Source organism: Gambusia affinis, linkage group LG15 (assembly GCF_019740435.1).
Source record: "Gambusia affinis linkage group LG15, SWU_Gaff_1.0, whole genome shotgun sequence".
Lineage (NCBI taxonomy): Eukaryota > Metazoa > Chordata > Actinopteri > Cyprinodontiformes > Poeciliidae > Gambusia > Gambusia affinis.
The window spans coordinates 7,107,678-7,129,120 of record NC_057882.1 but is presented as its reverse complement, the minus strand read 5'-3'; the positions used below and the strand labels follow the sequence as shown (position 1 = coordinate 7,129,120).

General features: G+C 47.6%; 4 protein-coding genes across 6 annotated transcripts; 1 reads left to right on the top strand and 3 right to left on the bottom strand.

The window, feature by feature from the left end:
• Nucleotides 1-1,573: 1,573 nt before the first annotated feature.
• zgc:110540 (deoxynucleoside kinase) lies at nt 1,574-4,455 on the bottom strand. Its single transcript, XM_044140600.1, has 8 exons — nt 4,187-4,455; nt 3,397-3,515; nt 2,983-3,066; nt 2,809-2,918; nt 2,451-2,598; nt 2,184-2,299; nt 2,007-2,106; nt 1,574-1,908 (listed from the first exon to the last, which is right to left on the bottom strand). Exons 1-8 carry the CDS (start codon nt 4,281-4,283, stop codon nt 1,882-1,884), a joined length of 801 nt encoding a protein of 266 aa, XP_043996535.1. The 5' UTR covers nt 4,284-4,455; the 3' UTR covers nt 1,574-1,881.
• Nucleotides 4,456-5,925: 1,470 nt separating this feature from the next.
• pfdn1 (prefoldin subunit 1) lies at nt 5,926-8,893 on the top strand. 2 transcript variants are annotated; one of them, XM_044140598.1, is made up of 4 exons: nt 5,926-6,074; nt 8,161-8,327; nt 8,399-8,483; nt 8,765-8,893. In XM_044140598.1, exons 1-4 carry the CDS (start codon nt 6,039-6,041, stop codon nt 8,846-8,848), a joined length of 372 nt encoding a protein of 123 aa, XP_043996533.1. In that variant the 5' UTR covers nt 5,926-6,038; the 3' UTR covers nt 8,849-8,893. The 2 variants fall into 2 exon arrangements, with proteins under 2 accessions (XP_043996533.1, XP_043996534.1); XM_044140599.1 differs by having other exon boundaries at nt 5,942-6,074; nt 8,768-8,893.
• A 45-nt stretch (nt 8,894-8,938) lies between these two features.
• Nucleotides 8,939-11,551, bottom strand: ttc1 (tetratricopeptide repeat domain 1). Of its 2 annotated transcripts, XM_044140597.1 has the most exons (8): nt 11,451-11,551; nt 10,804-11,146; nt 10,556-10,616; nt 10,345-10,457; nt 9,798-9,834; nt 9,572-9,720; nt 9,340-9,394; nt 8,939-9,256 (listed from the first exon to the last, which is right to left on the bottom strand). In XM_044140597.1, exons 2-8 carry the CDS (start codon nt 11,137-11,139, stop codon nt 9,117-9,119), a joined length of 891 nt encoding a protein of 296 aa, XP_043996532.1. In that variant the 5' UTR covers nt 11,140-11,146; nt 11,451-11,551; the 3' UTR covers nt 8,939-9,116. The 2 variants fall into 2 exon arrangements, with proteins under 2 accessions (XP_043996532.1, XP_043996531.1); XM_044140596.1 differs by having other exon boundaries at nt 10,804-11,516.
• A 1,211-nt stretch (nt 11,552-12,762) lies between these two features.
• On the bottom strand, nt 12,763-21,298 carry tmprss15 (transmembrane serine protease 15). Its single transcript, XM_044140595.1, has 28 exons — nt 21,043-21,298; nt 20,395-20,519; nt 20,196-20,320; nt 19,957-20,024; nt 19,273-19,415; nt 18,625-18,738; nt 17,495-17,614; nt 17,194-17,299; nt 17,005-17,114; nt 16,778-16,918; nt 16,549-16,698; nt 16,373-16,478; nt 16,142-16,298; nt 15,925-16,066; nt 15,574-15,663; nt 15,370-15,495; nt 15,147-15,290; nt 14,965-15,075; nt 14,646-14,769; nt 14,470-14,577; nt 14,360-14,409; nt 14,188-14,292; nt 13,966-14,110; nt 13,698-13,879; nt 13,465-13,560; nt 13,243-13,382; nt 13,017-13,071; nt 12,763-12,945 (listed from the first exon to the last, which is right to left on the bottom strand). Exons 2-28 carry the CDS (start codon nt 20,504-20,506, stop codon nt 12,833-12,835), a joined length of 3,183 nt encoding a protein of 1,060 aa, XP_043996530.1. The 5' UTR covers nt 20,507-20,519; nt 21,043-21,298; the 3' UTR covers nt 12,763-12,832.
• Nucleotides 21,299-21,443: the final 145 nt, after the last annotated feature.

Genomic DNA, 21,443 nt, shown 5'->3' with positions numbered 1-21,443 from the left:
GTGGACCGCCCGGGTTCAGCCCACCAATACATAAATATGCACAACGCTCCTGCCATGAGTCCCAGGAACCATGGCAACAACCCCTGATTAAAAAACAGTAAAAAGAAGACATCTTTCTAGGCTCACAGGATCTTTTTACAAAACATAACAAAAATAAAAGGGTTAGGGTCTCCAGCCTTCCATCTCCAGCAGCCTGCATATGATAGGGTAACCCAAAAAGTAAAATTTAGAGACTATGATCAGTTCATGGTAGCATCACTGCCTTGCAGTCAGAAGGTCCTGGGTTTGATTCTGAGACCTGGGCCGGATCTCAGTTTGCATGGTGGATTCTCTCTGGGTACTCCAGAGAGAATCCACCATGGATTATAACATGGATGGATCCACCATAGATTATAACATAACACGGGAGGAAGCCTAGTTCTCTAAATTCTCCTCAGGTGTGTGGTTGTTCAACTGATGAGACACATGAGAGCATCTCAAGCAGAATATAAACGTGTTCTATTCATAAAGATCACTGACACCCGGGAACCGGACAGTAGCATGAGGTCCAACTTAGGGAACCTTGATGGACCAACAGGCGACCTCTGGTCTGCTCCAGCCTGGGTTAGGTTGTACCTCACCAGTAGTTCTTCCTCTACCTCTACTCAAGCCATCCCCCAGGGCTCGGTGTTCTTCTGTTCGTCCATTACCGTCTCCCTCTTGGAAGCATCTCCCTTCAGCCCTGAATCTTCACTGCTATGCAGAAGACCTTTCGCCTTTACATTCCACCAAACTTTTCCTAAGCTAAACCACGACAAACATAACGATAAACTCCACCCATCCTAAACTCCACTCAAAACTCTGCTGCTCTCACTCCCTCGCCCTCTGTAGTGCAATGAAGCAGCCCTATCCTCAAGGTGACACAATGTCAGGTGAGACACTCACTGCAGTCTGTCGACCCAGAAACGACCTGACGGTGTTCCTGATAGCTGGGTCTTTAGATCTTTAGTTTGTTCCTGTCTCAGGTCAGTCCCATCAGGGGCCCGTAGAGGGACCATTTGGTGTTCCTCTGCCATTGGGACATCCTCTGCTGTTGCCTCTGGGTGCAGCAGAGGACATCTCTGCTCCGTCTGGGTTCTGGTCAGACTCAGTGAGTCAGGATGTCACAACATTTTGTGGATCTTTAACCCAGTACTGGTGAAAGTTTAATCCCCGGTCAGGTCAGGGCATTCGTGGGTCAGTCTCACCCAGTTATCTTAATGGTAATTTGTTGATGCTCTAGGTTACAGCACAGGACAAGAACCGATGGACCCACTCTGGACAGATGTTCATCACAGGTCCACCCAACCGGAACCAGATCAGACTTGGTTCAGCGTTTTCTGAGAGGCTGATTGGTGGAAATGGACCAGAACCATTGAAACATTCAGATTCATTATAGGAGCGATGACTGGAGAGCTTCACATTTCCATGACAACCAGAAAATACAGGTTTAATAAACATAAAAGGCAAAAAAAGGTTCAGATTTCTAAGGTCTATCAGCGTCTTATTCAGAGCTGGGTCCTTAACTGCGCTGACTCCATCCAGAACCAGAAACAGACTCAGAGCAGTTTGGGTCCAATTTAATTTATTTACAGAATATAGGATGCGATGCGTTCACTGTCTCCTTACTGTGTAGTAAACAGGAACACTTCCAGTGTAAGAGCAATAAAAAAAAATTTAAAAAAACTGAAGCATAAATACACATACACCTACACACACACACACACACACACACAGAGGCACTTTCACTATAACCCCTGAACAAATTAAACTTTACAGAGTCGCAATAGGGGGGCATCATAATGAGCTGCTGTCCAATCAGAAGCCTTGCTGTTGACATTCTGTGAGGTGATTGGAGGAGTTTCATAGTGTGCTGAGAAACTCCCTGACCTGCAGGACAAATGAATGTCATGTGACCAGACTTTCAGAATAAAAGCTGTGTTCAACTTCAGAATAAAAGCTTCACCAGACTTTCAGTATAAAAGCACCTTATCAACGATGTCTTCCTGCTTGATCCGATCGTTCTGAAAGTCTTCGTTCACGTCCAGAACCAGAACAGGAAGTTCACTGAGGTACTCAAAGTCCAGCCTGCACGCACAGAAAAATTATTTTATCCCATTGACCCTGAACGCAGCAGCAGCAGCCGTCTGAGCGTGCTCAGTTACCGGAGGTTCCTGTCATAGAGCCACGCCTCGTGTTTGAAGTGCAGCTGCTCCAGATACTCCAGAGGGATTCCCTGCTCCTCCTGCCGGCCGCGGTGCAGCAGCCGCTGCATGCAGCGCTGCAACACACAGAGGACCCTGAAGGCACCGCATTCTGAAGATCTGCTCTGTTTATATCAGTTACTCAGACCCGGCCAGGTGACCGACCTGGTTTTGCTTTCAGAACCAGGCCGTTCACCTGGTGGGGGAGGGGAGGGAGAGGTCGTTTACCTGCGGGGGGGCTCTCAGGTAGATGATGGCGTCCAGGGCGATGTCGGGTTCAAACTGGTTCAGCAACCAGGAGTGCCAGTCCTGGTAGACGCTCCACTCCGTGTCCAGGAAGTTGCCGCTCTCAAACAGGTTGGACGCAAAGACGTACCTGAGACAGGTGGAGAGGGAAACGGTTCTGTTGGGTTTCAGTCAGAATCTCGGGCCAAGCCAGAACCCTGACAGAACCTGCCAGGCGCAGCCGTGACAACGACCTTTCACACTCGGCCACAGAAACACAGCGGTTTGATTTGTAGAGAAATCCAGATCAGGTTCTGGAGGAACCGATCCCGGCTGGTGGGGTTCTGGTTCTGGTCGGTACCTGTCTGAGTAGACGGAGCGTTCGTAGAATTGAACCGGGTTCTCCGCCTGCTGCAGCTTGGCTGATGGAGGCTGAAGCTGAGACCGGACTCTGCTCAGGCAGGCGTAGCTCTGCACAGGTGAGGCTCAGGTGAGGCGCAGCGCAGCCTCAGGGGGCGGATTCTGCTGCACTTACCTGGAAGGTGTAGGCCCAGCGGCTCGGCTTGTCATACAGCATCTGCAGGAGGTTCCCTCCACTCTTCTGGGAGGAACTCAGCTCCTAGGCGCGTGGACAGAGGTCAGAGGTCAGATTGTCTCGCTGATCAGTTTGGAGAAACTTTCACCCTTCAGTCTGAAGAACCTAAACTTTCATATTAGTCTTTAAAACACCAAAACTTCAACATAACTTTCTGTTATTCAGCTGCAGTTTATTTCCTGCTGCTTCATATTGAATTTATGATCAATTAACTTTCTTCATTACTTCTCTGTAGGACCACCAGCATGAAATGAAGCAAACATCACGAAGAGTCAATTCTGGTCTCTGCAGATCTACAACAGGAAGCTCCTCCCACTCTGGACCAGCCTCTGACGGGCTGCCTCAGCTGCTCACCTGGTAGACGTTGTCGCCGTCGCTCTGAACGTTGCACCACTTCCCGATCGGTTCTGGGATCACCTCCCATTCTGAGGAAGAAGCCTGGAGGATGCGGACGAAGGTGGATTTACCTGCAGCTGCGCACACACACACACACACACGCCTGATCAGCACCGATCCATCAGCTGATCAGCAGCCACTGACTGAACCAGGACCCATCAATCAGCTCCTCTCTTACTAAACCCTACAAACCGAAAAACATGAATCCAGCTGACAGTTCAGCTGCCGACCACAGGGAGTGATGCAGTGAAATGTGATGCTGAGTGGAAAACAGACACCATTTCTCTCCTTCGTAAACACGCATTCGTCCCTCCTAAGTTCGTTATAATTAATACAGTCTCTAGAGCTGTGTGTCTTAAATGTTGAATATATTTTTAGTAATGTACTGAGCGATATGTGTGTGTGTCCTTAAGACTATCGCTACTCACTGTTATTTGTTATTGTTGTATTATTATCACTTTATTTATTTTAAGTTTTATTGTGTGCTGTGCTGGGACAAACCAAAAATAAAGAATTTTAAAAAATCATAAATACGGAGGCTTTATATTTGGTGGGTCTGTCTGGTCCAAAACGGCGGGGCCGCTGTTTTATCGCAGTCCGGCCCGGACCTTCCACCAGCGGCTGGCCCGCTTTGTTCCCACCACCTGCTTCGATTCCGGCGGGTCGGACGGGTTCTGGTTGGCTCAGGTTCTGTTCTTGAGTCCAGAGGTTCTGTTCTTGAGTCCAGAGGTTCTGAGGAAGAACTCACCGATGTTTCCCTCGATGGAGATCTTCCTGTGTCTGCGGGAGCCGGAGAGCGGGGAGCCGGTCGGAGCTCCGCGGAGCCGCTTCGGAGGAGTCGCCATGTCTGACCGGTGATCAAGTGAGGATTTCTTCAGGCCGCAGATGTTTACCTGTCCAGCTGGTCTTTCTCTGAGCGCGCTGAAACTGTGAAAAACCGCGCGACTCGCTTCACAGATTAAATTCCGCGCTCACAGAGTTCTGCTTCCGGGGTGGGGCTTCTTCTTCTTCTTCTTCTTGGCTTTATTGGCACCGGGGAGTTTTAAGAGTGTTTTGTACAGCATTTCTGATCAGGGAGAGCTACAATATAAGCTGCTTATGTGAATATTTATTTATTTATTTATTTATTTATTTAGTATGTCCTGATTATGTATTTAACAGTGTCTTGTTAAATTATTGAATAAATAAATGTTTTGTTAAAAATCAAAAAATCAAATATTCTTTTTCTTCTTCTGCTGCTTCTTTTTAACTTTATAAAAACAAGCATACTTATTCCAATTCACAATAGTGTAAATCTATAAAGGACATTGAAGAGGCGGACTTATGGGAATTCAAAAAAATAACTGATTAAAAAAATAATAAAAAAATACCAAATAAAACTACAACAAGGAGAAAAATGCTTTAGGAGGAACATGCGTAGGTGGGCAATTCCATTGCCCTTTCAGTCAGGTATTCATATGTTTCAAAATATTTTGGAGATTTCAAATATAACTGGAATTCAGATAAAATAATGTTAAGAACTGGGGACTGTAACGGAAAATTTTATAATATGCCCCTCACCCCTTTTCTGCTTTAGATTGTGTCTGATGATGAGATCATGTGTCTGCATGATCTCATCATGAGATTGGTCAAGTTGCTCTCCCACAGACCTCTACAGTTCCATATAACAGCAGGGGATGTCCTTGATCCTGGAGACTATCTAGTGTTACTTCCCCTTTAGCTTCAAAGAACAACCCTCTTTCCTTAACAATAGACAAATGGCCAGGCCATCTATGTTGGGCTCCACAGAATCCCTGGTTCATCACAATCAGGGATTCACACTATTGTCCAATCAAGTCTCTGTTCTCTGACCAGAACCTGGAAGCCAGACCCACTGTTAGTCAGAGCACACTGACAGACTCCTTTGACTCTGTATTTCTGTTCTCACCTTGCAAGGTTTTAATACATTTCTTATTGCAAGCAACGACATGGCGCCACCTAGTGGTTAGTGTGTGTGTGTGTGTGTGGGGGGGGGGGGAGTGTGTGTGTGTGTGTGTGTGTGTGTGTGTGTGTGTGTGTGCGCGCGCGCGCGTGTGTTTCCTCCACCATAAAAACCCAGAGGACGATCTTGATGAATATATCAGCAGAAGGTTAAAGGTCGACAGCTGAAAATGAGATTTAATCCATTTACTATTTAACTGCAAACTGTTTCACATTGTACTTCCTCAGTCTGAATAATCAGTACATTTGGTGCTTTTATTTTGAATATTTATTCATTACATTTTGAATTAACAAGACCATTTTCTAAATAATGTTTAAACAGGTAAGTTTTCATTGTTCAAATCTAAACCAAATTTTATAAAAGTAGTTTAAAGAGTGAATCAGAGTAGTTGAAAACCTTTCATTGATTTAAATGTTTCATTACTCCTGCATCATGTTCACACTTCTTTCCACTCTGAACTTTATGATCCGGTTCATGTTTTGTGCTCAGACATAATATCTGCCTTGGTTTTGTTTCCATCAGTACGTTTGTTTGAAAAACATTTTCCGTTCACCGTTGGGGGCAGTAACGCACCCGGAAGTCCTCCACGTCGCTGCGAGCCGAGAAGAAGAAGAGGCGCATGATGGCAGCCCCCGTGGATCTGGAACTGAAGAAGGTACCGAGGTTCTGGTTCTGTCTGGTACTAAGTGGTACTCTCTGCGCTCACCTGTTTGTGGTCTGACCATGCAGAAAGCTAACAGCTAGCAATTACCCTGCAGCTTCTGGCTAGCCGGAACCAGAACCTCATTCATCAATAAGTGTGGAAGGTTCGGGATTCTGTTAGAGCGGTTCCAACTTTATGGTTCCTCTGAAGTCGGGTTTGGACCTTCCTTTGAACCGGGAGAACTCTTCTGTTTCTGGACTGATTATTACGATTATTTTTCGTTTTTCTTTGCGTGTATCCGCCCCGCTCTCCTCATGATGCAGTCGCTTTGTTAGGGTCACAACCCGCAGGAAATAACGGTTTCTGAACGCACCAGTCATTTATTCCCACTGGCTCCCTTTCTGGAACCGGACCCTGGTTCTGTGGTAGGGCTACCAGAACCAGAAACATCCTGGGTCAACTCTGAGGGAGGATTACTGCTGGAGACCAGGGGCCTTGTGCATAAAAGAGTGCGCAGTTTTCACACTAAAACTTGGCGAATGGACAAATTTAGAAAAGTGCGGCGCACTAAAAAAAAATTCAGATGTAAAAGCCGTGCGCGCACTTTGCCTTTTATAAATCTCAACTTGCGGGAAATAGAGCGCAGCTGCTGGTCCGCCCTGTCGCCACCCATAAATGCATATGTAAATTAGTATAAATACCTGGAAGTCTGACAGCACGTGAAGCAATAACCATGGCAACGTCATTGTTTGTAGCAGTATAAACATTTATAATAATTGCATATTTTATTTAAAAGGCACTTTCAGAGCACATAAGGTCACCTCACAAGAATAAAAATAATAAATTTTAAAGAGAAAAAAAATCCAAATTGTAAAAAAAAATTTACATTTTTTTTTACAAAAAACGCTCAGTCGGGATTTAAAGACAGGGAGCGTGTCAGAGCTTTGAGTGGGGCATGTGGGCGTTTATTCTAAATAGTGGAATCATGTGCATAAGTTGTACATTTACAGAGCAGAAATGTTTTCTGTCCAGAAAGGTATCCACAAGCGGGCCTGGCTCGACTGAAGGCAGTTGCACCGGTACCGGTACCGCAACTTCTTCAAGTTTTGCTCAGAGCTCCAGGATGATCAGTCTGGATTAATCTAATCACTAATAAACCATCATCAACATTTCGCAGCAGATCAATATGATCAAACCTGTTTGGAGTTAATCTGCTGATCCAACCCTGTTTTCTTCTTTTAGTGAGAATGAAATTACCCCATAGATGCATTTCATGCGCTTTGGTGCACGGACCAAGGTGTTACATCTTTATGAGACAAAAACTGAGGAAAAGTTTGTCGACCTTTTACATTGGAGTGAGATTTTCACATCCTTTTATTTTTATTTTGTGCGCTTGTTAGGTTACTGTCTGAGGATAAATGCAGTTCAGTTTAATCATTTACGTTTAAACAATAAAATATCAAAATAAAAAAAAAACATGGGGTTTGATGCTTCTTGGTCTAAATAATTGAATGTGAATCCTGTCAGATTTCAGTGTATTTAGGTGAGTTTTAATGCTTTGTAGTTTGTTATTGTCCACAGAAAAAGTTTGCGTGGCTGCCGCACATTTTCACGCCAAGGAAAAGGTGTGCATGCTGACTTGCGCGTAAAATATGGCGGCGCACATTTTCTGAATGTATGCACTCCAGGTCCTCCAGGTCCTCAGCTCCAGGCCTGGAGGTGTCCTGCAGCTTCTAGGCATCTCTGCTTCAACACATGAGGAGAATAATGAGGTCATCAGCAGAATGCAGTAGGAGACTCAGATGTGTTGAACCAGGGACACGTCCAGAGGTTGAAGGACATGTCCCTCAATGACTGGAGCAAAGACTCCACTGTAGGCCCTGAAGCTGCAGTGGAGCTGCAGCCCCCCGCCTCCTGTCATGAGGCTGGTTTTTTTTAGCTCAGAGTGACGCCTCCTCTCCTGTCATTGGGATTGTTTTTAGCTCAGAGTGACGTCTCCTCTCCTGTCATTGGGATTGTTTTTTAGCTCAGAGTGACGCCTCCTCTCCTGTCATTGGGATTGTTTTTTAGCTCAGAGTGATGCCTCCTGTTGTTGCAGGCCTTCTCGGAACTGCAGGTGAAGATGATCGACACGCAGCAGAAGGTGAAGCTGGCTGACCTGCAGATCGAGCAGCTTGGTCGGGTCCAGAAACACACCAAGCTGACGCAGGCCGAGATCTCCACGCTCCCTGCCAACACGCGGCTCTATGAGGGCGTCGGCCGCATGTGAGTGGTCCCCCCACTGAGCCGTGACATCATCGGCGGAGAGGGCGATCTGTGACTGTCTGCCATTTCAGGTTTGTCCTGCAGTCCAAGAAAGAGATCGACGACCTGCTGACCGACAAACAGAAAACGGTCGACGACAAGATCAAAGAGCTGGAGGTAAAGAGCTGAGATTTACTGCACACCCTGAACACATCACAGTTCTGCTGCTGGTTCAGCTGGCACAGCAGGTCCGGTTCTGTAGACTTGAGTTGTGACCTTCATCATCCTGAGGCAGCAAAGATTTTATCATTTACTCAAAAATCAAAAACTCACTTTTTAAAAGTTGCTCTGAATGAAATTGAAGGATCTACTGTTAGCCTATCAGGTTCTTCCAAAGCCATGACAGCCTGGTTTGTATTTGTATGGCTCGCTCTGACCTCTGACCTGTGTGTGTTCAGCAGAAGAAGGTGTACCTGGAGCGCAGCGTCAAGGAAGCGGAGGACAACATCAGAGAGATGCTCCTGTCCCGGCGAGCCCACTGACCAATCAGATTCACTTCCTGCTCATAATAAACTCATTAAGCCCCGCCCCGTTTCCCGTCTGTTTGATGACGTCACAAAAGCATGCTTGCATCACTTCTTGTTTGCTTTATTAACAGCTGATACAGCAGATTATGTCATCAGAAAGCAAGCTCCTGATTGGTTGAGTCTGAAGTCTGGCGTTGCAATGTCCTGCGGTATCCTGTAGCTTTAACCAACCAGGAACCTCAACCATAGCTTGATAATCTGTTTCTGTGATGCCACGATTACATCATCCGGTGTGGTTGTTATTGGGGTTCTGGACAAAGTTGATGGAGTAGGAACCGCTGGACGGATCCTGGTTGACCTGGAAGTTGCTAGTGGAGAGTCCGAACGGCCGCAGGATCAGGTTGCCCAGGTCCTTCAGCTTACCTGGACAGGACACACATTTAGGGACACGTTCAGGGACAAGGTGTTCACAGCACAGATGCAGTGCGTCCAAGGGCAGTACGTACCCATCATCTCCTCCTTCAGCTTCTCGTTTCGCTCCTGAATCTGCTGAGGCAGCCTCTGAGGGACACACAGATGAAGGGCGGGACAGGTGAGATGGGGACAAAAGGACATTAAACCGAAAGCTTAACTGAGCATTTGGGTCAAATTTGGTGTACAGAATCTGAAACATGGTTTTCCTCATGGAGTCGGAACCAGACTTCAGTGCTCGTTGGTCCCAGCGGTCAGTGAACTCACCATGCAGGCCTGCCGTGCTCCACTGTGGCTCGGATCTCGCTCCAGAACCTTTTTGTAGTCCTCCAGAGCTTCATCAAGCTTCTCCGACTTCTCGTAAAGCTCCGCCCTCCTCAGCAACGCCCGCAGGTACTCTGGATCCAGATCTATTGCTATGGTAACCAGAGCCAGTGTGCTGATTGGTTAGCTTATTTAAAGTAAAAGGTGATGAAATGATGTGATGACTCACCTCTGCTGCAGTCTGAGATGGCCTCGTCCTTCAGGTCCTGAAAAGACACAAAGCTGTTAGCCTTCTGCTAGTACAAACCATTAGCATAATGCTAATACATTTAGCATTGTTATTTAACAGGAAAGTTGGGTTAGCTGAGTCCACTCACATATTAAAAACTAGACGCAAAGCAACAAAGCCAAGAAAACTCAAAGAAACGAACATTTAGAATATTTAAAATCGTAGGCGCCAACAGGCTGTATTGAGGTAGCATAGCATTAGCATCACCTTAGCCTAATCAGAAGCAGCATAACTTTAGCATGGTGTCAGCGTCACGTTTTCCCTACTAAGTGTAGCATAGCATAAGCATCATCTTAGCCTTACCAGGTGTAGCATATTGTTAGCATCACGTTAGTCCTACTAGGTGAGCATAGCGTTAGCATCATATTAGCCTTACCAGGTGTAGGGTAATGTTAGCATTACGTTAGCCTTACCAGGTGAAGCATAGCGTTAGCATTACATTAGCCTTACCAGGTGCAGCATAGCGTTAGCATTGCATTAGCCTTACCAGGTGCAGCCTTGCAGCCGCTCTGTTGGAGAATATCACTGCTCTATCTCTGCTGCAGCTAACTGGACATAGAGCCAAGGCCTGTGTGTAGCTTAGCTCCGCCTCTTTCCAGTCTGCAGGAACACAAACACAGTTACACAGAGGGGAACAAGGCACCTGAATGCATCATGACCTGAACCCTGGGCCGGACAGTAGACAGAACTAAACTCACCTCCTGCTTTGAATAGGCCGTTTCCCGTTTCCTTCAGAGCAACGCTCTGCTGCCGACGACTCTGAAACAGAAACACTCACAGCTCAGATTTACTACCCAGAACCTGACGCCTGAAAACTCCACAGACTGGTGTGAACTGACCTGAACTGGTATAAACTGGTTAAGTTATTCTGAACTGGTTGTAATGGTATAAACTAGCTTGAACTGGTTTAAACTGGGGGGAACTGTGGAGCAGAGACTGGTGTTACCTCCTTCTCCTCCTCCGTCAGCTCCTTCTCCACCTCCCTCAGGTAGACATCGTCAAACTCCACTCTGGACGTTTCTTCATCTGAATCCTGAAAGACCTGACGCTCCTCTTTCTCCTGACTCTCCTCTTTCTCCTGACTCTCCTCTTCCTCCTGACGCTCCTCTTCCTCCCCTTCTCCCTCTGTCCATCGTTCCCTCTCTGCGGCTCCTCTCCCAGGTATTCTGTCTGTTTTCGGAAGCTCTTCCTCCTTCTCCTCTTTCTCCTTCGTCTCCATGCTGTCCTGACAGTCGTAGAAGTCTTCCTCCTCTTCCTCCCTATGAGCTCCTCGGCTGCTCATCGTGAAGCTGAAATGAGACGTTCACTGACCTTCTGACCCTCCAGCTGGATCTCAGATAGACACCAGAACCAGTTTAAACCTCCATTATCATCATCATCATCTTCATCCTGAGTGTGATCACGTGGTACAGCAGGTCGGAGATCTGAGATCAGCTACACGCTAACAGCTAGCTGCAGAGCTAGCTGTTGCTGAAAAGCGACCCTGTGACGTCAGCGGGCTGAAGCGATCCGGATCAGAGTGACGTCATAATGACGTCTCTCAGCAAGTTAAAGGATTAAATATTAAAACCAGGTAATTTTACGCCGTCTCACCTGAAAACACCTCACAAACAGCCGGGTATGCTAACGTCACTTCCGTGTTCTTCTTCTTCTTCGTTTTTTTATTGGTGGTTGGCAAGAAACCTGATGGTTGTATTACCGCCACCTACTGACATGAATTTATGCAAACATTATCCGCCCATCAATTCCCCGCGCCCTTTTATCCCAGTGGGGTCAAGAGGTCAGTTGGCGTCTCGCTCTAGAGGTCAACAGGCGAGAGTCAGGGTCACTCTGGACAGGTCGCCAGTCCATCATTTTACAGACATTACCATATTAATTATCTTTAATAATCTAATAATTTAGATAGTAAAAATATTCACATTGTAGTGAATATTTTTACACAATGTGTAAAACTACAATCTAAATTTAGATTGTTTTTTTTTTAAAACAATCTAAATTTACTTGAAGCACACTTATTAAAGCAAACTGTTTAGTTTTTTCTAAATTCCTTTAACATTGATCTCACATCTTCTACAAACTAAAATATATTCTATTGTTTCATTCTCTGTACAATTATACAATATTGACAATTTCCTGTATGTTTTAGATATATATATATATTAGGATTTGATTCTGGTTTTTAAAGTTTCAACATTCAGATTGCCGCTTGTCTCAGATTATGTCTATATAAAGTGAACAGAAACAGAAAATCATGTTATTTAACTGCAGCCTAATCTGATAAACAGCTTTTTAAGTTTTCCTATTCACTGTCATTTCCTGCTTTTAGCGACTGAAAACACATCCATTCCTGGTTTTAAAAGATATTTTCTTTCAAAACTCAGACCATATAGAACGATCAGGATGTTCTGATCTTTAGTGATCCATTTACTGATTTATTGTAGGAGTTTTATTGGTCAGGCTTCATTTTATTGTCCCATAGAGAACTTTGGTCTTTCTGGGTGTGTGAAGTCTAAATAAATATTTATTGATGGATGAAGGTTCTGGTCTGGACCAGGTCATGTCGGGTCCAGTCAGACGTGATGAAACATAAACAATGGCAGTATCATGCTGCTGGGAAAATTTTCATCATGGCTGAAGCGCTGTCAAAATAATAACCAGTTAATTGAACCAGAGTTCCCCATCATAGATGATGATGTCACATCTGACCACACCCCACAGTGGGCGGAGCTTCCATGAAGCATATTAACAAACAGGAAATGATTACTATCTGAAGCAGGTCCAATCAGTTTCGGTTTTAGCTCAGAGATTCATTCCACCTGTTACCATGGAAACCCAGGGAACCCAGGAAGGAGACCTGATGCTATCAGCTGTTTGGACTGTGTCAGAAATCAGAAACCAACTCAGAAGATTTCAACACTTTTTATTTCTTTCAATTACATTTTTCAGATTTAATCAAAGTTTAAGAGTCCTCCATGTTACGGAGAGGAAGAGCGTCTGGTCTGAGCGATCCAGGAGGCGAAGGCTGACACTCGGGCGTAGCCTCCAGGTTTCTGAGGTCGTGCACAGCCAACACCGAATGAGGTCACGCCTGTCAGGAGCCAATAAGAGATCAGAGAGCAAGTCACAGAGAAAAAGAGAGAGAGACAGAAAGACACTAACCAATCAGAGTCCAGTGTCCGTCCTCCTCACACATCAGTGGACCTCCAGAGTCTCCCTGCAAAGAGACAGAATATTCCCAGTTCAGTGAAAAACTGGAACGATCTCTGACCAATCAGCTGTCAGATCATTTCAGACCCTCAGTCAGTCATTTGACCAGCTTCCTGAACTGGTTTAAAATGTGTTGATTCTGCACCGATTGTCCAGGTAAGACCAGGTGAGCTGTTACCTGGCAGCTATCGACTCCGCCCTCAGGGTAACCGGCACACAGAATGCTGGAGGTGATGGTGTACTCAGGTAAGAGGAGCTGGCACTGGGTCTGCTCCACCAGAGGAAGCGCCGCCTCCTGGAGGACATCAGGAAGAGAACCTGCAACTCAGACAGGTGAGGGGGGTGACAGGTGAGAACACGATGTCCTTGTTGGGTTCTGCTGGCTGTTCTCGCCTCTAACCTGCTTCTGCTTCTCGCCCCCAGCCGGCGATGAAGCATCTCCTTCCTGCAGCAAAATTCTGACCTTCAGCAGCCAAACACACGGGCTGAACCCACTCTGCAACACACCAAGGGCCACTATCAACCTGACAGACAAGACTCAGGATTTACCATCAGCCTCACAGACATCGCTCTAGGTTTACAGTCACATGCAGGTGTCAGGTCAGTGAACTAGGCCTGTGATGTGTAACTCACGGGTGAAGTTGATTGGCTGCTGCAAACGCATCATGGCGATGTCGTCGTGCTTGGTCAGCCGGTCGTATTCTCTGTGGATGACGATCTGATCGACTGGTCTGGTCTGAACCTCTGCAGCGTATATCTGTGACTGAGCGTGCAGCCCCAGAACAGCCGACCAGGACTCCAGGTGGAGGTTCTTCCTGTAGACAGAGAAGAAGAACACGGCACATGGTGCCACCTGCAGGCCGGCGGTTCACCTGCTGCTAGCCTCAGGCGAGTCTCTCACCCATACACGCAGTGCGCCGCCGTCAGCAGCCAGTCGCCACCGATCAACGAGGCGCCGCAGACATGGCGGCCCCTCCAATGCAGAGACACCATCCAAGGCCACGCCCCCTTCGCTGCATTGACTCCGCCAACCACTCTGTGCTCACCTGGCAGCGATAGTCAGACTGAACCCAACGACCCGACAAGGTCAAGTAGAGGTTAGATCCAGAATCCAGGTTCTCACCATCTGCAGGTCCTCTGCCCTCTGATTGGTCCAAAGTGCTGGCTTCTGATTGGTCCAGAGCGATGGCCTCTGATTGGTCCGGGGTCACCTGGCGGCGTCCGCAGGCTGTGAACAGCAGCAGTCAACGCCTGAGGCTGCAGCGTTTCTCTGCTTCAGGTTCGGTTTTACTCACGCTGGTTGGTGCAGTTCAGAGACACCACCTCCCCGCTGCTGCACGTCTCACTGTGGAGGTCAGAGGTCAGCAGGTTCCTCTGAGCCAGATCTGGTTCTGCTTCTGCTTACCTCACGTTGGTTTCCAGTGACCCATTATGGGTTCTGGTTCTGGTCACACTGATGGATACGAACGGAGAGTCCTGAGGCAGAGCTGGTAGCAGAGATGTGTCTCCAGACCTGGAAGTAGTCAAAGCTCAGAACCTGTTAGACAGGTTCCACTGGACCTGTCTGCAGATCAGGGATACCTGTATCCCAGGTACTGACAGGTGAAGTCTGACAGGTGAGAGGTCCAGCCTTCAGAACACACGGTGTGCAGAGTGGCGCCGATCTGGACCTGGAGCCGCCTGGAGCCGTTTACCTGCAGGGTGACTGACACAGCAACAGGTGGGGAGGGGTTAATTCATCACTTCCTGTCTGTACCAACACCTGAGTGTAGGGGGTGAGGCCTGGGGGAGGTTCTGATTCCTACCAGATCTTCTACCCAATCCTACTGGAACCAGGTCCGAGGCTCGGTTCTGGGATCCCCTGGATCCAACCCCTTCCCACTCTGACCCAGTAACATACCGCAGTTGGCTTCATCAGAACCGTCGGGACAGTCTAGCGTGCCGTCACATTGGCTGTCGCCATGGATACAGGCTCCCGTCTGACACTGGAACTGAGTCACCGCGCACGGAGCTGTTCACAAGCAGATGGTGATCAGAACCATCAGCTGGGCCGGAACCTGGACCTCTGAGGCGTGCTCTCACCTGGAGACCCCAGCGCTACCCCACAGGTGAAGTTGGCTCTGAATCCTCGGCCGGCGCCGCTGCTGTCTGTGAAGAACCGGACCGTCATCTGATTGGATGTGGAGAACAGGTCGTGGGCGGGGCCAGCACTGCCGGTGAGGACAGCTGGGAGGAAACAGCAAAAGGTCATCTGAGTCAGAGCAAACCCACCTGGAGACTCGGGACAGGTGAACCTGGAGCCTACCCAGTAAGGTGGAGTTAGAACCCGCCCCATCCCGCACCTCCAGCATGTCATAGGTCGCCTCCACATCAAAGTCCAGGAAGTGGAGCTGAATGTTCTGACCTGCTGGTGCATGCAGGGTCCACATACCTGCAGACGTGAGCAGACAGGTGAGGTTAGCAGGTAGATGAGGCTCAGGAACACAGATAGAAACACAGATGTACTCACAGTTGGCCATGTTTCCATAGGAATGAGGGTAGTTTGGAGAGCTAAAGGTGGAATTCGACTCCCAGAGATCAAAAGGTCCACCACAGTCAGCTGAACCAATCAGAGAGAAGGACAGGGTCAGGTGTACAGGTGTTAACACGGCCTTCCGCAGGTACAGAGTTCTGGTTGACTGGAACTCAACCAGATTATAAATCGTTGCCTGATGTTTACACACCATGGGGGCATGGCCTGATGTTTACCCAGAATGGGGGCGTGACTGATTTTTACCTAACCTGGGGCCGTGGTCTGATGTTTAGCTACCGTGGTTATGTGACCTGATGTTTAGCCAGTGTGGAGGCATGGCTGACTCACCTGGTATGGGCGCCATAGTGGTGGGAGGTGGGACGTTGGTTGGCTCTGGGGGGGCGGGGCCACAGGGCTCAGGTGTCAGTGTGATGTCATCCAGAGCAATGTCATTGAACCTGCCACCTTTCTTCCAAGCTTCAAACTCCACCTACACAGGTCACATGATCAGTCAGGTGACCTCTGACACCATCTGGCATGTGGAATACCTGGTGATGTCACTGACCATGGCGTCTGAGGTCAGGTTTAGGGTCACCTGTCCATAGTTCCAGGTGTCGCCATAGTTACCGTCTTTCTGGAACAGCACGATGGCATCAGCATCTGGCAGTGAGGGACGGAGGACGACTCTGAGACGATGGACGTCCACACCAAACATGTGATACCTGCAGACGGATGACATGCTCACACACCTGGTGCCCAGCATGAGATGGCAGATCTTCACGTGTTTGTTGTTTACCAGAAGCTCAGGCAGGTGGGCTGAGGGGGTGGAGTCAGAGGGAGGCTCTGCAGCCGGAAGCTTTTCTCCCATTGGCCAGGACTCATAGGGGTGACCAGGTAGAACCCTATCAAAGATCAGATTTCACCCACCAGAACCGCTCCAAAGGGTCCACTCACCTGAACCGGTTCACTCACCTGAGCTGTTCCCCAGGGTGTGATCAGAATTCGGACCCGTTGATGAGGGGAAGGTAGCGCCACTGGTTCTCATCCAGTCTCCTTCATCGTCCTGCTGCTGCCTCCAGAAACACATTCCATCTTCGAAGCTGCAGCTGAGTTTCTCTGGGTCTGGAACCAGAAATCAGCCGGTTCTGACCCTGTCCTGTTCTGACTGTAGGATGGGGTTCTGACCCAGCCTGGTTCTTACCAGACAGTCCAGTGGTGTTGGCAGCTCTGAAAGATGCTCTGAAGCCCGCCAGACTGTTGAAACTATCAGATGTAAACTCCACTGTTGATTGGTCGGTCAGCAGCCACACAGTACCAGGGGGGGCGGAGCCTGAGAGCTCAGCTGCCAATAAGATCACCAGGTTTAAGTTCAACGTGTTGGACACACTGCGAGGCATTCAGGGTCCTCCAGAACTGAGAAGTTCTGACCTGCTAGAACCTTGTTGGGTCCAACTCCTTCGTACAGCCTCAGGACGTCGATGTTCGCCTCCGTCTCAAACTGCTGGAATGTCACCTGGGCTGACAGTCCCCTGCTCACCCTGAACGCATCACAACAGGAAAACATTGGACCAAAAGACGAAACCAGGTCAGGAAGAACCTTCAGAACCATGTGTGGACCTGATGATCCAGCGGCAGAAGACATTGCTGTTGTAGGCATCAGAGTGCGACGACCTGAAGGATCCGCTCGATCCCTCCAACACAAACTGTCCATCACATGGCGTTGCTATGGAGACATAGAAAGTGACATCGCAGTCCTTCATGACCAGAACACCTTTGATTTTCAGAAATTAATGCATCACATTCCTGCCAAAACCCTCAAGGGCAAATCAACCAATCACAGCAGCCTGTTGTTGCCCCTCTTGGTTCATAAATGCACCGCTTTGATTGGTTTATTTGCCCCTCTGGATTCTTCACTGACCGCAGGAAAAGGAAGATTCATCAGACGAGTCCAAACAGTGGGGGACTCCATCACAGAACCAGTTGCTTGGAACACAACCGGACCCGTCAGAACATGCAGTATTACCAGGAGGACAAGTCACTGCAAAACACAGATCCATTAGAGACAGAACCATCAGAACCCAATCAGGTTCTGATCAGAACCCGACCAGAACCATCAAAACCTAATCAGAACCATTGTCTCCTTCTTCTAACCCCTGCTGTTTTTCCGTTTCTGATCTGTGACCACCTCTCTGTGGGCTGCCACCTTATCGTGGTTGAGGGGTTTGAGTATTCCTGTGATCTTAGGAGCTATGCTGTCTGGGACTTCATGCACCTGGTAGGGTCACTCAAGTATGTCCTGCCCCAGCTGAAGGAGTTTAAGTTTCCCTGGATTCACGAATGAGGGAAAAATGGAGCAGGAGGTCGACAGATGGATTGACAAAGCGACTGGAGTGAAGCAGCCACTGAAATAGGTTTTTTCCATAGGGTGTCTAGGTGAGAAGCTCGGTCATCAGGAAGGGACTCAGAGTAGAGCCGCTGCTCCTTCACATCGAGAGGAGCCAGTTGAGGTGGCTCGGGCATCTGGTCAGGATGCCTCCTGGACGCCTCCCTTGTGAGGTGTTCCGGGCACGTCCCACTGGGAGGAGGCCCCGGGGAAGACCCAGGACACGCTGGAGGGACTATGTCTCTCGGCTGGCCTGGGAACGCCTTGGGATTTCCCCTGGAGGGGCTGGAACAAGTGGCTGGGGAGAAGGAAGTCTGGGCCTCCCTTCTGAAGCTGCTACCCCCGCGACCCGACCCCGGAAAAGCAGAAGAAGATGGAAGGCTGGCTGGATGGATGGATTGATTTGTGTCCAAATTCTACAGCTGTTGGAAGCAGAAGGCGGCCATCGCTATGGTTCATAAAATAAACTTGGGAGTTTCTATGTATGTGGCATTTGGGAAGATTTGCAGTCGGCCATTTTAGAGAAGAGCGATGGATTCAACACGTTTCAATGGGAGCTCTGGTGGAGCTGGCTGTACACTGTCCGAAAAACACAAACCAACCATCGCTCTGTCACCATCTATATGGTCAATCAGGCCAGTCGATCAGCCTGGAGGAAAACTCACCTGGTACAGGCGTGTTGCCGGTGGTTGCAGGCGTGTTGCCGGTGGTTGCAGGCGTGTTGCCAGTGGTTGCAGGCGTGTTGCCGGTTGCTGTAGGTGTTGTCTTCTCAGGTTTCTCTGCAGAAACACAGAGAGCTTCCGGTTGGTTGGAGGAAGTGAAATCGGACTAACAGAGATGATCCAGTTAAGACTGACTGGATCAACTGCCTATTGATCAACATTCATCAATAACAATCAATAAGGATTCTTATTGATAACTATTTATAATTATTGATCTGATTCAGAGTCCATCAGGCCTCTCGTCACACCCGGTCCAGTCCAGATCTTTCAGATCGACTGGGAGCTCCAGAAAGCTTCACTGGTTTCCAGTTCAAAAGCTTTTTGTTGTCATCCCATCCTGGCTGGATCACCTGGCTGGTACTGGTTCAGTTCAGGTTCTGGTTCTGGTTACTACTTCTTGCTGTCAGTTGCCGCTGGATGAACTTATGGTGGACATTAGCTGAACGTTTCTTTCTGATTGGCCAGATTACATCTAATCTAATCTTTTTTTTTTTTTTTTTTTTTTCATCTAATCTAATCTCATCCAATGTTCTGCTCAGGTTGTGATGTCACATCCTGACCCCTGATCAGGATGTGACATCACAGATTTACCTGTAATCTGGATGCTGTTGGTGTCAATCACCAAGGCCCCGCTCCCAGCCACCTGAAGCCCCTCCCTCAGCTGCTGCTCCACCTCTTCAGTGTTAATCAGCTGATTGAACCTCAGGTCAAAGGTCACCACCACGCTGCCAGGACTGGAGGTCAGAACCAAACACCAGATGATTAATAATCACAGTGAATGAAATGATCAACAATCAATGAATTTGCCCAGTTCCTCATTTTCTGTTTTAATTTCTTTCTGATGAGCAGCTGAAATTATTCTGGATTCATTCTGTGGACGTGTTAGAAGATCAAACTAAAAATGTTCAAGTTCCCTTCAGAATGAGGTCACATTAGTTTCAAACATTTTTCTTGATGATGTCATAGTTTCAGCCATGTTTACCTGTCCACCTGTCGCTGGAAACCTGGAATTCATGGTTACGATACGGCCTACAAAACCCACCAACCTCCTGGAGCTGCAGGAGCTGGTTCATTTATTGATCATTTATTGATCAGTGATTGACTGATTGATCACTATTGATCAGTGATTGACTGATCAAACAGTCAATCAAACCTGAAATATTAAGGAAGAACTTTTTGAAGTTAATCAAAGTGATTGATTTATCACTGATTGGTTAGTTATTGATCAGTGATTCTTCAGTGATTGACTGATCAGTGATTGGTCATAGGTCTAACCTGAAGTCTCGGACCCAACACAACTGGTAGAACCGCCGCAGATTGCTGATGATGAATGCCTCATTAACCTGCCAACCAATCAGAGGCCAGATTGCTGTCAGCTGACCTCTCCTGAAGCTGAACAAAACTTCCTGGTTTTTATGTTAAAAGCAGACTTTATAGCAGGATGCTGTCTTCAGCATTTCAGAATAAAAGCTCCTGCTAAGTGTTCCTGTGACCCTTCAGAATAAAAGCCTCACCAGCTGCTGAAGGTCAAAGGCCAGGGATTTGAACTGGTGACTGCTGGAGTTTCTGAGCTCGTCAGAAAACTCGACTCCTGCTGTGATCACCAACCGACCCGACAGCTGCATGGGTTCATCTGGACCTGAACTCATCATTGATGACATCATCAGCACTGAACCTATATATATAGTCACATGGCGAAACCGGAACACTTACCTTCAGAGGTCAGGCTGAGCCAAGAAACGACGCAAAGGCCGCCGCAGCAGAGGAAGAGGAGCGACGAGATGACGAAGAGGATGATTTCCAAAGAGGACAGGCGGCGAGACATCCTGAACAGTTCACTTCAGATAGAATCAGTTCAGTTCACATTGAATCAGTTCAGATAGAATCAGTTCAGTTCATAAGGTTGGATCAGAATCATGTTTTTTTTCTTGTATTAGAACAATTTACACTTTGAACAGGAAATATTCAAAGCAACTATCATTTAGCAGGAAATGAACCGGCGATTTCTCCCAGGATGCTCTCTGGCTAAAGCTACACAAATAATTCAATCATTAATTACTTTGAAATTAGTATTCTGGTTTGAAATAGCAATAAAGAGAAATTATTCATTTGTGTATATTTATTTGGGTTTTCTCAGTATGAAACAATAAATTTATAATTTCTATAAAAACAGCTCAAAACATATTGGAAAAACATCTGAAAACTTTCTCTGGTAAAATCTAAAATGCAAAACATTAAATTATTTTATTTTCAAACCTTAATATTATATTAAGGTTGAGAAGAAATCAAACCTGAAATATTAAAGAAGAGCTTTGTGAGATTAAAGACCGTCTTATCCGACCCAGAACCAGAACCAGTTACCTGCAGCGCTCCGTTCAGCTCCTGGTCCTGCTGAGAGGAGGAAGCGGTTCTAATCCGATCCTCCGATCAGATCTTTTATATCAATCCCTGACTCGCCAGAAATCAATGCAGCTGATAACGGAGGAGCCAGCGGCGGGCCGGCTCCATCGGCCCGGTTCCAGTTCTGCAGAATCATTCATGACTAGCATCAATTGTTCTTAGCATGTTGCTGCTGGCATATTGCTTAAAGACCCCCGCTGGGAAAGCGTGACGTCTGCCGGGGTCAGCTTATCGCTGAGCTGACGTCAGCAACTGCTGCTGGTTTATCTCAATCTAAAGTCCAGCACCTGTAAAGCAGTCTGCTAATCAGGCCCCGCCCACACCTGGCCGCGCAGCAGGAAGCTCACCTGTGGCGCCGCCGC